General features: G+C 45.4%; 1 protein-coding gene across 1 annotated transcript in view; it reads right to left on the reverse strand.

Moving 5' to 3' along the window:
- Nucleotides 1–654: 654 nt before the first annotated feature.
- The window catches only part of AASDH (aminoadipate-semialdehyde dehydrogenase), a 29781-nt gene continuing 14988 nt past the window's right edge, over nt 655–15447 (reverse strand). The window contains exons 9-14 of the mRNA XM_066573368.1: nt 12673–12791; nt 11874–12588; nt 10361–10524; nt 9501–9626; nt 8644–8775; nt 655–2337 (exon numbers count right to left, since the gene is read on the reverse strand). Coding sequence (XP_066429465.1) covers nt 1951–2337; nt 8644–8775; nt 9501–9626; nt 10361–10524; nt 11874–12588; nt 12673–12791 — 1643 coding nt within the window. The 3' untranslated portion in view covers nt 655–1950. The remainder of the gene's footprint in view (nt 2338–8643; nt 8776–9500; nt 9627–10360; nt 10525–11873; nt 12589–12672; nt 12792–15447) is intronic.

The raw sequence follows: 15447 nt of genomic DNA on the forward strand, positions 1-15447 counted from the left end.
CATCACGGTTATGCAGGCCCATTTAGACACAATGATTATCGCACAATAGCAATCTTTTGAGCGATAATTGTTGTGTGCATTTACACAGCAGTTTGAGTGACAGTTTAGAGCGTTCACTTTGCATAAGCTCTTAAAGGGGTTGTCCCGCGCCGAAACGTTTTTTTTTTTTTTTCAACCCCCCCCCCGTTCGGCGCGAGACAACCCCGATGCAGGGACGTAAAAAAAAACCGCTCAGCGCTTACCTTAATCCCCGCGCTCCGGTGACTTCTATACTTACCGGCTGAAGATGGCCGCCGGGATCCTCTTCCTCCGTGGACCGCAGCTCTTCTGTGCGGTCCATTGCCGATTCCAGCCTCCTGATTGGCTGGAATCGGCACGTGACGGGGCGGAGCTACACGGAGCTACACAGAGCCCCATTGAAGAAAGCAGAAGACCCGGACTGCGCAAGCGCGTCTAATTTGGCCATTCGACCATTTTAGACGGCGAAAATTAGGCGGGCTCCATGGAGACGAGGACGCCAGCAGCGGAGCAGGTAAGTGAAAAACTTTTTATAACTTCTGTATGGCTCATAATTAATGCACAATGTACATTACAAAGTGCATTATTATGGCCATACAGAAGTGTATAGACCCACTTGCTGCCGCGGGACAACCCCTTTAAGTAGCTAATTAGCTACTTAAGAGCTTATTAATGTGTAAATGAAGGCTGGACACTGTCTTCTGTATGCAGCTGCTGTGTTTTTGGAGAGCACAGCTGGTATCCCGCTGGGAAGGTCCAGTGGGATACCAACTGAAAGAATGCTATCAGTGCTGCCCGCTGAGAAAATCAGTGTGCGGCACTGATAAGGCTCATCGCTAATTGCTAGAAATGTGCGAGGAACGAATAGTGCACAATGGCAGCGCATTGAGACAGAACGATTATCGTTGTCTAAATGGGCCTTTATTTACCAGAAACTATCCAAATTCAAAAAAATTCAGGTGTTCAGACTGTAGTTGACCCCAATATCCATTCACACAATAGATCACTATCCCCGGGGTCCAGAAAGATGGATTGCGAGGACTTGGTTGGTGCAGTCCTAACAATGGAATCCTGTTCTTGTGCCTGTCTATGATATGGGGGAAAGACTTTGATCACTTTACTTTCTTGGTTCCGTAGGATTAAAAATAGATGCCTTTACTTTGCATAGCGGCTATTTTGATAGGGATAGAAAAGCACTAATGGCCCAGATCACAGGAACAGCATTCTAGTGTGAGGATTCTACCAAATAACTCCCCTTTTTCCAGCTTCTTGGTCCCTTAAAAGGGTTGTCCGCGACTAACTACTGATGACTACTATCCTAATGATAGGTCCTTAATCGTTGATCAGTGGGGGTCTGAGCTGTCAGCGTTGGAAGCAGATAGTACCGTCTGTACTGCACCAGCCTGGTTTGGTACTGCAGGCATTGCTTCTATTAAATTCAATGGGCGCTATGCCTGCACTACCAAACTAGGCACTGCAACATGACAACCCTATCTGCCTCCAGCACTGTCGGCACTGACAGAAGGCCCGGGATCACCTGATCAGTGGGGATATGTCACTGTTCAAAAACTTAACTTTACCACCTAATGCTGTTTGAGAACCACCCTAGAAGCCTAAAGGAAACAATATGGAGCCCAGCAGACAGAGATTTCACACTCACAGCTTCATACACATTGCCACCAGAGACTGTTGCTCTTACGTTTTCTTTCAGTACTAGGGCTCTATGGTGACATCGGTCACTAACAAAATGAAGGAAAATGACGACATTAGCAAGACTTAAGTGTGACTTCCATGTTCAAGAAAAAAAAAAGTTGTAAGGCATCTTGCGACCATTGCAAAAAATAAATCCTTCAAGGTCTTACAAAGGATGTTTGCGTATTCTTCACAAGCGATCAAATATCCCCATGGAGTCGTAACCCAAATCTCCACAAACTACTTTGTAGTCCAGATCAAATCAAAACAGTAAATTAAATTATTCCTGCAACCAACTACCAGTCGGCTGCCGTAAACCACGGGGGAGGAGAAGACCTCTCCTTCTAGTGTGTGCCGCATGATCAGACGTCCCGAGTGAGCATCTAGTATCCACAAATTCCCATCCGTAGAAGCGGCAGCCAACAGCTCGGCGCTTCCGGGGTGCGGGTTGGGAAATGTAAATGGAGATGCATACACCGGTGAGCTGGTTTTGTACTTCCACAATATTTCAGCCTCAGCGCTACAGCAGTAGATGAAGCCATCGTGTGAGCCAAATGTGATGTGCTTGGAGAGAGCGGAGATACACGGAGAGGAGAATATAGGCCCGTCAGCTGGTAACTGCCAGACCTGAAGATGGAGAGAACATTTTAGAAGAGCAGCATTTATCACATTACTTTTAAGTGGATTACTTCTCATTCTCTACAAGATAAAAATATGAGAGCATTCAGATTATCTACCCAAGGCGAATAAATGGTACATGTTCCTGCATAGGGAGGAGTTGGATCACAACATTTCTACAAACCCTTTGTGCACAACTTGGACACACATCGAGTGTGTCAGAAGCTTTATGGATTAGGTTTTACCTACAACATAGGGTGATCTAACACTCTGATGTTGAAGGCTCAGACATGTAACTTGGTTTCCTTTTGCCTTTTATTATATACACTATCCTACCAAAAGTAAGTGGACACCTGAGCAAGAATCAAAAGTAGTATTTATTTATATATGTCAATACTTCGTGGGGCTCCTTTGGCCCTAATGACATGGGATACTCCCCTTGGCATACTTTCTACTAACATCTGATACATTTCAACTGGTATTTCCCCCCATTCATCCTGTAAATGTCTGTCTAGCTCTCTCAAAGAAGATGGATGCTGCTCCCATTTCCTGACCTGATGTTCCAGTTTGTCTTAAAAATGTTCAGTAGAGTTCAGGTTGGGACTCTATGCAGCCAGTCCAATCTTGGAACATCCACATCCTCAAACCAAAGTAAAACAGCGTTGGATTTGTGACAAGGCAGGTTGTCTTGTTGGAAGTATTGCTGACCATTTCCAGAGTATTGTCACATTGTCAGCAGGGAATTATTGTCTAGAATGTCAGGGTACACCAATGTGTTCATGGTTCTTGTCACTACAACCAACAGGCTGAGACCATGCCACAAAAAAAAAACACCTCAAGGCTATAGCGCACATGTGTCAAACACAAGGCCCGCGGGCCGAATCCGGCCCGCTGCCTTGTGTTATGTGGCCCGCGGCGTGCCGACGGCCGCTCACCACTGTAGTGATTACCAGCTGGGGTGCCGCAGCTCCCCGCTGGTAATCACACTGACAGCGCTGATCCCTTCTCCCCTGAGTCCCCTGCTCTTCAGTTCCGCAGGAGAGGACTCAGGGAGGAAGCGTGCCGTGCTGCTCACTGATGTCAGTGCACACCCGGACGCATATGAACTTTTTCCACAAGACTTCTGCACTTGTCAGCAATTCCAGCAATCTGATTGGGGAATCAGCCAACCCAGAGAACCAAACAACCAATCAGGTTGCTGGAATTGCTCAATAGTGCAGAAGTCTTGTGGGAAAAGTTCATATGCCACCCGGGCTCAGCACCGTTCCTCCTCGGATCGTGGAGGTAAGCACATGGCTGGGGAAGGGGGAAGTTAATATTGCTGCTGGGGGGTGAGGGTTAATATTGTTGTTGCTGGGAGAAGGTTAATAATGCTGATTGCTGCCGGGGCTGAGGGAGTTAATATTGCTGGTGTGTTGGGGGGTGGGGGTGGGGGTTAAATTGTTGCTGGCAGGGGGTTAATATTGCTGCGGGGGTCGGGTGGGGTGGTAATATTGCTGGTGGGGGTGAATATTGTTGCTGGCAGGGGGTTAATATTGCTGCCGGGTTGGGAAGGGGAGGAGGGGGGGGGTGTTAATATTGCTGCTGGGTGGGTGGGGGTTAATACTGTTGCTGGGAGGGGGTTAATATTGGTGCAGGGGGGAGGGGTTAATATTGCTGGTGGGGGTTAATGTTGCTGTGTGGGGGGGTTAATATTGTTGCTGGGAGTGGGTAATATTGCTGCTGGGAGGGAGTAATATTACTGTAGGGGTCGCTATTACTAACTGGTCTACTGTGGGGGTCAATATTTTTACTGGGGCCACTATCAGAGTCACTATTACTACTGCGACCACTATGGGGGTCACTATTAGGGCTCGTTCACACGGGCGTAATTGCATTTCGGTCGCACAAATACGCTACGTATTTGCGCAATCGAAAATCGCTGATGCCTGCGTATTTGGGCACGCAGAAAAGAACGCAGATGGGCCCCTGAGATGGTGCGCAAATATGCATTGAATACATAGGCTTCCTGCGCATTCACCACGTATTTGCGCGGCCCATTCACTTCAATGGCCTATTGGGGTGCGTAGTTTGAAACAATATAGGTCATGCTGTGTGAGAATATACATCATGTGAATGAAATCATTGACATCAATGGCTTCTGTTCTCTGCATATTATGTACGCAAATACGCTGGTGTGAACGAGCCCTTACTGTACTGTCTTATAATCGGCCCTTTGAAGTTCACCAAAAACCTGATGTGGCCCCTGGTGAAAATGAGTTTGACACCCCTGCTATAGCGGAACCTCCACTGTACTTAACTGTTGGCACAACACATTCAGGCATCATCCTACACCCAGGTACATCCATCCTTCAATTTTGAAGATGGAGTAGACTGATTCATCACTTCATAGAATGTTCTTCCATTGCTCAATTGTCCATCGAGGACGCTGCTAGCACCACGGTAGATGGGTCGATGCACCTTCTTTGAGAGAACTCGTCAGATTTTTGCAGGATGAATGGGGGGGAAATACCAGCTGAAGTGTATTAGAGGTTAGTCGAAAACGTGTCACAAAAAATAACTGAAATCATTAAGGCCAACAAAGACCCCACTAAGTATTAACACATGCACTTACTGGCCTACTTGGCTAGAGAGGATCAGACACTGCCACCAATTACGGCGGTGCGGGACGGCACGGGTACTCTATTAAATGATCCCAAACTAATTAATCAAACGTTTGCCCAATTCTATGGAGATTTGTACACCTCCAGACTGAGCTATACTGAAGCGCAGCTCCTGGCGTACCTGGGTGGCATTCCCTTCCCCACACTGAGTGGAGACAGCGCGGCCCACCTGGATGGGGATCTAAGTATAGAAGAAATAACTGAGGCTATTAAGGCACTCCCCAATAGGAAATCACCGGGCGTGGATGGGCTCCCCGGGGAGTGGTATAAAAAAAATGTGGAAACCCTGGCCCCGCGACTCCTCACACTATATAATTCTATTTTGCGGGAAGGGGCGCTACCGGACACAATGCGTAAAGCTCTCATAATAATGATCCCTAAAACCGGAAAGGATCCCACGGACTGCGGCTCTTACCGTCCCATTTCCCTTCTCAACAACGACGTAAAAATACTCGCAAAAATACTGGCGACGCGTATAAACTCTGTACTAAAAGAGATCATACACGCGGACCAGTCCGGCTTCATGCCTGGCAAAAGTACGGACATGAACCTGCGGAGGCTCTTTAACCACTTGTCGTACAAGCACACTAACTGCGGGAGGCGCACCCTGGTATTCATAGATCAGGCAAAGGCCTTCGACTCAGTAGAGTGGAAGTACCTATGGGCGGTGATGCGGCGGTTCGGATTCGGGCCAACTTTTATTAAATGGATCGAGATCTTGTACGACTCCCCGGTGGCCAACATTAAAACTAATACACATGTCTCTGCCCAATTCTCCCTGAGCAGAGGCACAAGACAGGGCTGCCCTCTGTCCCCCGCCTTGTTTGCCCTCGCCATAGAGCCTCTTGCGATCCAAATCCGAACGTCACCAACAGTGAAGGGATTTAAACTGAACAACTACGAAGAGCGCATAGCGCTCTATGCAGATGACACCCTACTCTTCCTCCAAGACCCGGAGGCGTCTCTAGACGCAGCCCTGATTATATTCGACGCATTCGGCGCACACTCTGGCGTTAAGGTCAACTGGGACAAGACTCACTTACTGGCGGTGGACCCTGCGGCCGCCGAGCTCCCTCTGCCCGCCCCGCTGAGCTGGACAACCCAGACCACCTACCTGGGAGTAAAGGTCTCAGCAGAACTGTCCGCCTTTTACAACTCCAACCTGGTCCCCCTCTTGGCATGGGCCGGGGAGGCAGCGACACGCTGGGCCTCTCTCCCACTCACGCTGGTGGGCAGAATAAACCTGCTAAAAATGAAATTGCTACCAAAATTCCTGTATATACTGCATAATTCTCCTATGTTAGTCCCTAAAAAATTCTTCACTAAGCTCCGTGGGATCGTACTGCGCATACTGTGGAGGGGCACTACACCCAGGATTAAATTGGAGACTCTGTGCCTCCCATCGAGTGGAGGGGGACTGGCCCTACCGCACTTCTATTACTACTACCTGGCCAGCCAACTGGTATACGCGGGATGGTGGATATGCTCGTCAAATTACAACCCGGCGGTGGGCCTGGAACGTAGAATGGTGGACCCTGCTCAGAACCTACGGGGACTGCTATTGAGCGGCCCCTCATCCTCAATCGCCCATGCTGGTGACACTGGAGACCTGGCAACGGGTCACGAGACTGTCCACTACAGAGGAGACTGTGCGATCCCCACACACTCCCTTCTGGAATAACCCCAAACTGCCACACTTCCAGCGCTTCCCGGAGTCCGCCTTTTGGAGACGCCGGGGCGTCAATGTCCTCTCTGACATAGTCAGCGAGGGCAAGTTTTGCACCTTTATGCAGCTACGGGTTGCCCACGGTCTGCCTGAAAACTCCTACTTTAGGTACTATCAATTGCGAGATGTAGCCGGGGCTCAGTTTGGAGGTTTGTCTATCCCACTATCCATGACACGGCTGGAGAGCCTGGCGCAGACGTGCAATCTTGTCAAACCGCTGTCGAGTTTTTATGCCCACACGGTGCAGTGCTTGGCCCCGCTAGGCGAAAGGGCCGTACAGAGATGGGAGGGAGATATTCCTGACCTGACCTCAGGGGAGGACGAGGATATACTGGGTGGCTCTGGTCCCCCCCTGGTTAGCGCTAGAGACAAGCTCATCCAAGTTAAATTTCTGCACCGCATATATTATACCCCCTCCAGGTTGTGCACCATGGGCCTGCTCCCTACTGCAACGTGCCCGCGATGTTTGGTGGCGGATGGGACGGTCATGCATGTGTTCTGGGACTGCGCGGTCCTACAGGAATACTGGAGAGACGTGCTTGTCTTCATGGAAACACATCTAGGGGCACCGAGGATCATGCATCCTGGAACGTGCCTCTTTGGGCTTGTGGGAGACCTGCCGGTGGCGGCAGCAACACGTACATTATACAAGTTGTTACTCTTCTATGCAAAAAAAGTGATCCTACTTAATTGGAAACACCCTGGGAGGCCGACTAGGAGCGCATGGATCCGGGTCGTTAATGCTGAAATCCCAATGTACAAATTGACATACATGGCCAGGGGGTGCCCTGAAAAATTCGACAAGATTTGGGATAGCTGGGTGAGTTGCCCCGCGACCGCGTCGGGAGAGCCAAGCCAGGCGGTAGGGGGGGAGTGAGGGAGAGAGAAGGATAAAAAAAGAGAGACATCTGCTAAATCTGCTTTCTACGATAAAACCCTATGCTCAGAAAACTAATATTTTTTCTCCTCTATTCCCACAGTTGCTCTTAAGAGAGTCGCGCCAAGGGGTTGGGGGGGGCTAAGTTTAAGTTTTTGGGTTTTTTTTTTTTTTCTCTTCTTCCTGATTGATCACAGCTGATTTATTCAAGGTTAAACTACTGTTTAGCAATAACTGATAAAGTTAAGAGTTTAAAGGGGGCGAAAGAAATAAAAGTACTAGCCAGGTATAGCATGCCAAGAAGAAATATGTATATGTGTTTACGTGTTTATATGCTTGTTAATTTCTGGCTAAATAAAATTCCTTTAAAAAAAAAAGTATTAACACATGAAAATAAATACTACTTTAGATTCTTGCTCAGGTGTTCAATTACTTTTGTTAGGATAGTGGATGTTAGGAAAGATTATACATAAATTTATTGCTGTTTTTCTAAAATTAAAAAATGTAATACCATGAAAATAAAAGGAGCCGTCTCATGAAGACAATTCCTATATAAATGCCCTATCAGGTAATAGAGGTGTCACAGAGGTTCCCCTACTCTGGACACCACTTTATTAGCCACAATGGAGAGAATCTCCTGCTCTGATGGATCGAGCCATCTATGTATTACATGGATGGCCATTTATATACATTTGTGACTAGTCAGCCAATGCTTCCCCCAACAATATCAGCTGATTGCCAGGAGTGTCCAAAGCCAGTTCTGCAGCACCCATTCAAAAGGGGTTACGTATAGTAAGAGAACCCCTTAAGCATATCCAGTCATGGATGGACTTTGCTAACCAGGAAACGTTCGGCAACTAAAGGACTATCCTTAACAGAGATTGTTGGGTTTATTCTATCTTCCCCTTTATGAATCCATTATATTTTCCCTACAGTGACATATCTAATGATTCATATTACACATGTTCACTGTGCCCCTATCTACATTTACATTCGTATTCTTGGTGCTCCAGATTTTCTCCAGTATCACTTATTCCTGCATTACTCACCTTTTCACCCGTATGACTGAAGCAATAGAAATTTGCATCCACACAGCCAACAAAAATATGATTCTGGTCGCATAATGCAGAAGAAAAGACAGGCTTGCCGATGTCTATCTTCCATAGTTTCTTTCCTGTGAGCTATACAAATAAGAAGTATCTCAGGTCGTTGGGTAACATAAGTAGCATCATTCAGTTAGTCATTAGGTGCTGCAACTTGTATAATCTCATACAGCAAGCAGGTGGAACTATCTCAACCGAAACAGGCAGCGCTCATCCCCGGGGACACAACCTCTCCTCTCCCACACAAGAAGGCGTCCCTGAGGGCTTCCATTTATACATGGCGCCTATTAGAATTCTACGCTAGCTACAGCAAGAAGAGGAGGAGTAATATATAACAGCAGGAACACACTATATACAAAGTGGGACTGTAATCCAACCACAGAGAAGCTGGGCATGAGCCGGGTATATAATGGTCTGCATAGGAACTGCAGACATCAAAAGCAGCATTTTAAATTAATAAATCAAGACTATTTGAAAGAAAAGTTGTGGCAAAAATAAAATTTTGGTGTCTGAAGAAGAAAAAATGAGGTCAGTAAATTACCATGGGTAAAATCCCGAAAAAAAGTATATGGTGCTATCGGGTCAAAACCCGCTGGTCCTTAAGACGTCCTAAACTGCCCGTTATTGATCAGGTGGTAGAGGTCCTTATCTGGGCTTCTGCATACTCTAGTACGCCAGCACTATGTCTATTCTTCAGATCACGGTTTGAAGTGAACTATATGAAGGTATCCCAGATTAAGTAATTTGTGAATTCACACCTGCAGTAAATCAACCGATCTAAGTTTCTACAATCATGTACTTACTGGGTTAAATGCCAGCAGTCGACCCGCTAGTGTAGCCATGTACAAATGATGGGGTTTTGTACTAATACAAGGAGAAGAGAACACGGCCCCCCCTTCACAATGAGCCCTCCACACACACTGCTTGGCCTGCAACAAGATATGATCACAATGTATCAACACAATGTTCATTTCTGGTACAAGTTTCAGTATATCTAATCCTTCCAGTGCTTCATTCTGGGCTGCACCGTAGAGTGGATGGCCTTACTTATGGGAAACCATGCTAAAATAATCAGGTTTTAGTTCAGATGGACTTTGGAATATTTCTGACAGCCATCACTGCGTTTAGCCGAATGCCATGGACAAGTCTACTGAAAACAGACAGTATCACTGGTGGAAGCCTTGGCCTCTGGTGACATTAGTATGGTAAAATATTACATAGTGGCAGGTCAAATGAATGAGGGACCATGTGCTATATGGGGATGAAGCGTTCTCCAAACAGGAGACACCCTTTCTAGCTGCTTTGGCTAATGATGAAGTGATACTGAGTCTTGTCAATGTTCTTGAGGCTGGAAATAGCCAGGAAACGATGCGGATGAAAAACAGATCTGCCACATCAGTCCTTGTATGCATGGTACACTAGATGACAACTGATAGTGGAGGTTGGGTCTGCCCCGATACATAAGGTATACCATACATGCACAAAATGCTCTCAGATGGGCCCCAGCAAAGAAGGTAAATGACAAATCCACTACGACATAGGTGTTCTCGTTTAGGGCCATCACATTACATAAGTTGTTGATCTACCATGTAAATTATTATGTGTGTGGATGAAACAATGATTTACCATTTCAAAAGCCTGAACAGATCTGAATCATACATACGTCAACGTCCAAAGCATACAAGTACTGATCATGTGAGCCAATGAATGCCAGCCCGGACACAGGATCTATGGTGGGAGAGCTCTTTACGGCGTTGCCAGTGGTGAAGATCCAGTGTGTATCTCCACTACTCCTCTTCAGTGTGTAGATACCGCCATCATAGCAGCCTGCAAACAAACCACAGCTACTTACTTATATCCACCACTACTTCCCTTTCTTAGGCCGGTTTGAAGGTTCCATCGTAGATCCAGCAGGGCAGAAAGTGGACAGACCCCATGACAGTCAATGGGGTCCGTCTGGCGCTGTTATGTTCCATCCAGAGATGGAGCCTTTCAGCCATTGGCATTCCCCTTTCCTGCTCCCTGAACGGCGGAACCTCGAGCGTAGATGTGAATACACCCTTAAAATGTCTGTCAAGTGCTAGAATTAAAGGCTTACCAAGAACTATAAAGCAATGCTTTACAGTCCTCTACTTCGCTTCCTGTCTACTGTATACCACATTATTCTTATTTCATGGTAAAACGTTAATGAAGTTCTTCTATGAATGTAAATATACATAACGGGAGAGGCTCTTTCCATCTCAAATAAATGTATGGGAGATGAAAAAGTGCACCCATAGCATGCCATCCGTTTCTGGGTTATTGCCCCTAATCGGTGCAAAGTAGGGTTCTGGTTGGCAAGATCTGAAGAGGACTCTGGTTTGGCTTCCATCCCTAATCATGTCGCAGCCCTATATTTTTTTTTTCCTGGCCTGACAAAATTATTTTTGTCGAGTTTTTTTTCTTCGTCACATATTGGGTTCTTTTGAAAGGACCCTTTTTCACTAAAATCTTTTCAATTTCCTTTTTTTTTTTAAAGGGGTAATGTGAACAAAAAGTTAAAAAAAATACATTTAAATATACAGGTTTTTTTTTTACTATAATTACATTAAGATAAAGCACAGGAATGGGATCGTAACTATGAGGTTTTGATATATAATTTGCATTTTCTACATAGCACTTGCTGAGCATTATGTAGCCTGTTAAAGAGAAAGCAGTCTTCTCCTTGTGGCCCTCAATGTCTGACAGCCGAGAACCTGACCTGTTCCTGCTAGACTGCAGGAGCTTTAATTTCGTGCCGTATATTTACTATTGGCCGGGATTAAAGCCCAGGATCAAGCACCATATATTTCCGGCGCTTGCTCCTTAGTGGGTTTAATGCTGCGCTCTTCCTCTCCGTGCATCACTCTATATCTCTGCTCTTTCTCCAGATACAGGTTGTTACTGAGCCTGAAGAAGAGGCCTAAGCAGCCTTGAAAGCTTCCATATATCATTTTCCTGGTTAGCCATTAAAGGTATCACCTCTATAATTTTGTCTTTTAAAAGGTAGAGTAAACGGTATTTAAGTGATATACAACATAATAAGTGATTTTACGGCATTTAGTTTACGGTTTGAAGCATCTTAGAAGTATTTGAAGTAAAATAAGTAGACTGCAGATACTGTAAGTTCTCAGTCAGAAGATCCATCTAATTCTTACCTACAAGGATGAACTTCCCACATTTAGTCACGGCAGCAGAAGATTCGATACGATCTCCAAGAATTCTCTCCCACACGATTGCCCCCGTGTCCAAGTCAAGAGCTTGAACTCTATGTGAGTGGGATCCGACGTACACAAGGCTCGCCGAGGCTTCATTAGGGGATATGACAAAGAGGGGCGAAGCATCCACACATTTTCCTGTGTCCGATGTCCATCTCTCTTGTAGAGTCATTATCTGCTCGGAAGATGGATTTGGCTTTGTATGTTTAGCGCCAGCATCGCTGTGTTTTAAAAACCATAGCAGATCTTGACTTAACCCATTTGTTACTTCACACCGCTGGCCGGCTTCTTCAGAACAAAGTTGTAGGAACAGCCTGTTGCCTCGGCTCAGAGATACAAAGGAAGCAGCAGTTATGTGTAGTTTTTGAGCGTCAGCTTTTCGTTTAATTGGGTAGCCCTCACTGATCTCTACACCGTGTTGGCCATTTACACTTGTAGGAGTCTCCATGACTGGAGACGTACACTTGAGAATGTATCTGTGAATGTCCAGGAAAGTATCACTGAGGAGAACCTCTAAAAGTCCCGGGACGGGTCTACCAACCAAAGTCTCCACTTTTTCATGGAAGCGAATTGCCTTTAAAGAGTCCCCACCACTGAGTAAAAAGACCGAATCTGCAGGAACGTCAGGACATCCTTCAGGAAGTCCGAGCAAGGACTAGATAGGAAAGAAGAGACGATATTTACTGCAGAAGGATGACCTAAAAGACAACATGCTATATAGAGAAGCTACAAGCCATACCTTCCACAGGTCCTGCAAGCTATGCCACAAACCATCCGTTATGTGTGGTAACTGTGCGCCCATCTTTTCCCGTAAGTGGTCACCATAAATTAGATGTAATCTAGAAAGATCTACTTTACCTTGAGAGATAAATGAAAAATTATACATGCTTTACTTTATATAGAAATATTAATGAATCATAAATGCAGATTATGAAATATTAAAAGTGACCCTCCGCTTTCAAGACAAATTTCTGTCCCGAGACCGGATGGGGAGGGGGTGAACAATATCCTACCAAAAGTAACTGGACAGCTAAGCAAGAATAAATAGTAGTATTTATTTACATATGTTCATAATTAGTAGGGCTTCTTTGGCCCTAATGACACGGGATACTCTCCGTAGCATATTTTATACTAATGTCCAGTACAATCAGCTAGTATTTCCCTCCAATCATCCTGCAAACATCTGCCGAGTTTTCTCATAGAAAATGGACACTGCTCATATTTTCTGACCCGACATTCCAGTTCATCCCAAGGATGTTCAGCGGGGTTCAGGTTGGGGCGTTTTCTTGTTGAAAGTATTGCTGACCGTTCCCAGAGTATTGTCACATTGTCTAGAGTGTCAAGGTCCACCTCCATGTTCATGGTTGTTCCCACTACAACCAATGGACCGAGACCATGTCACATAAAACATTGACAGGCCATGATGGAACCTCCACCGTACTTAACTGCTGGCACAACATACTTGATTCAAAAGATGATTTGAAGATGGAATAGTGAGATTGGTCACACCAAAGAACATTCTTCTGTTGCTGAACTGTCCAATGTCAATGATCCCTGCACCATTGTAGATGGGCCAATGGATTGCATGCAGTGGTATAACCCGTATATCGGATAATATTCAGTTCCCATCACAAACTATGGCTGACTTGCTCTAAGGGTCCGCATCTTATACAACATGACTTAGGACAGAGGACATGCTAATATGATATGATTCATTCTAATGATAGGGGTCTCCAAAATACGTTTGGGTAGGACAGTGTATTCATACATTCTTGCTTGCATATTTATAGATATGACTGCCATGAGATTTCTTGTGCACAACGTATAAGAATTAACCCTTCCGCGACCACAGGCAGTAAATTCAGGTCACTGCTGCCTGGGTTCTGTGTAGCAGTGATGTAAATTTATGCCAGGAACTCTACACCACTCCCCCACCCCTTTCATACAAAGAGGGTAAAACACCCAAACAGGTTGTTACTAACAGTGTGTTTGGGTGCCATAATCGGTCCCGATGACGTCATCAGTGATAGCTAATCACAGAACTGGCCAAGAAAGTCTGAATGCTGCAAACTTTCCCGGCATGTCAGCACTGCATCAGTGTCTCTCCCTCTGTCTTCTCCAGTCAGTGCGATATGGATGGAGAGATACGGAAAGTGTAGTACATAAAGCACCAGACATTAACCCCTTCTAATACAATCACCTACACTATTTAGTTTGTATAGGCAATTGTACAGTGTAAAAGTTATTTTATTTATCTAGAAAAAAAATGAAGTTTATGAGGCTACATTCACACGCAGACGATTTTGGTGCAGATAAGTGCCAAAATCTACAGCAAATTTTGCGTTGTGGATTTTGGTACACATCCGCAACAAAATCTCTGTCAAAATCCAGACCATATGGTGCGGCTTATGACATGGCTTCCCGGCTGATTTTACCCTTTCAAATGTAGGGGTGAAGTCTGCTGCTGAAAAATGTCAACAACATTTGCCCCAAAATGCGCACCAGTTGTGTAATGTGGAATTTTACGAGGATTCTCCACAGCGGAAAATCGGCGCCAATTCCACTGAGTGTGAACGTACGCTTACATTAACATAGTGGAGAAGTTAATTCTATTAATTTAAATCAATAATATGTGCATTCAATTATAAATGAAAAACAAAATCTACGTTAAAACTTTTAAAATTAATGTTGAATCAGCAAGTCTCCTGAATCGCTCCTGAATTTTTCAAATGCGCTTCCAAAATAAAAGTAAAATACCGTATATACTCGAGTATTCGCCGACCCGAGTATAAGCCGAGACAATAAGTTTCACCACAAAAAACTGGGAAAACTTATTGACTCGAGTATAAGCCGAGCTATACTAGAGTATATACTAGGTAAACAAAAGCCCCCATATTCACCTTCCAGCCGGCGTCTGTGTTTGTGCAACAAGCTGCTTGAATTCTCCTCACTGTTATCCCCCGCCGTCCTCTCTGCTTGGCTCTGTCAGTGCTGTGTAAGTAAGCGCTGTGATTGGATTGAGCGCCAGCCAATCACAGCTGGCGCTCGATCCAATCACAGTGCTTACTTACACAGCACTGACAGCAGGGTATTTGAAAGCCGAGCAGGGAGATGACAGTGGGGAGAATTCTAAAGCAGCTTGATTGGCTGTGAATGATCGAGCACTGACTGTGATTGGCTGATGCTTGATCCAATCACATCTCTTACTTACAAAGCGCTAATGGGGGGGTGACAGAACCTAGCAAAGAGTACGGCGGGGGATGACAGCGGAGAGAATTCAAGCAGCCTGCCGCACCGCCGCCGGAGACCCAGACGCCGGATGGGAGTTTTTAAAAAAAAGCCTTTCCTGACTTGAGTATAAGCCGAGAGCGGCTTTTTCAGCTCAAAAAAATGTGCTGAAATCTAGGCTTATACTCGAGTATATACAGTATATATTTGATAAAGAATTTGTACGGCATGTAGGCCCATATTTATCATACTGAGGTTAAAAAAGAACAAATTTTAACAAGTTTCC

The sequence above is a fragment of the Eleutherodactylus coqui genome, chromosome 7 (genome assembly GCF_035609145.1).
Source record: "Eleutherodactylus coqui strain aEleCoq1 chromosome 7, aEleCoq1.hap1, whole genome shotgun sequence".
In the NCBI taxonomy this organism is placed as follows: Eukaryota; Metazoa; Chordata; class Amphibia; order Anura; family Eleutherodactylidae; genus Eleutherodactylus; species Eleutherodactylus coqui.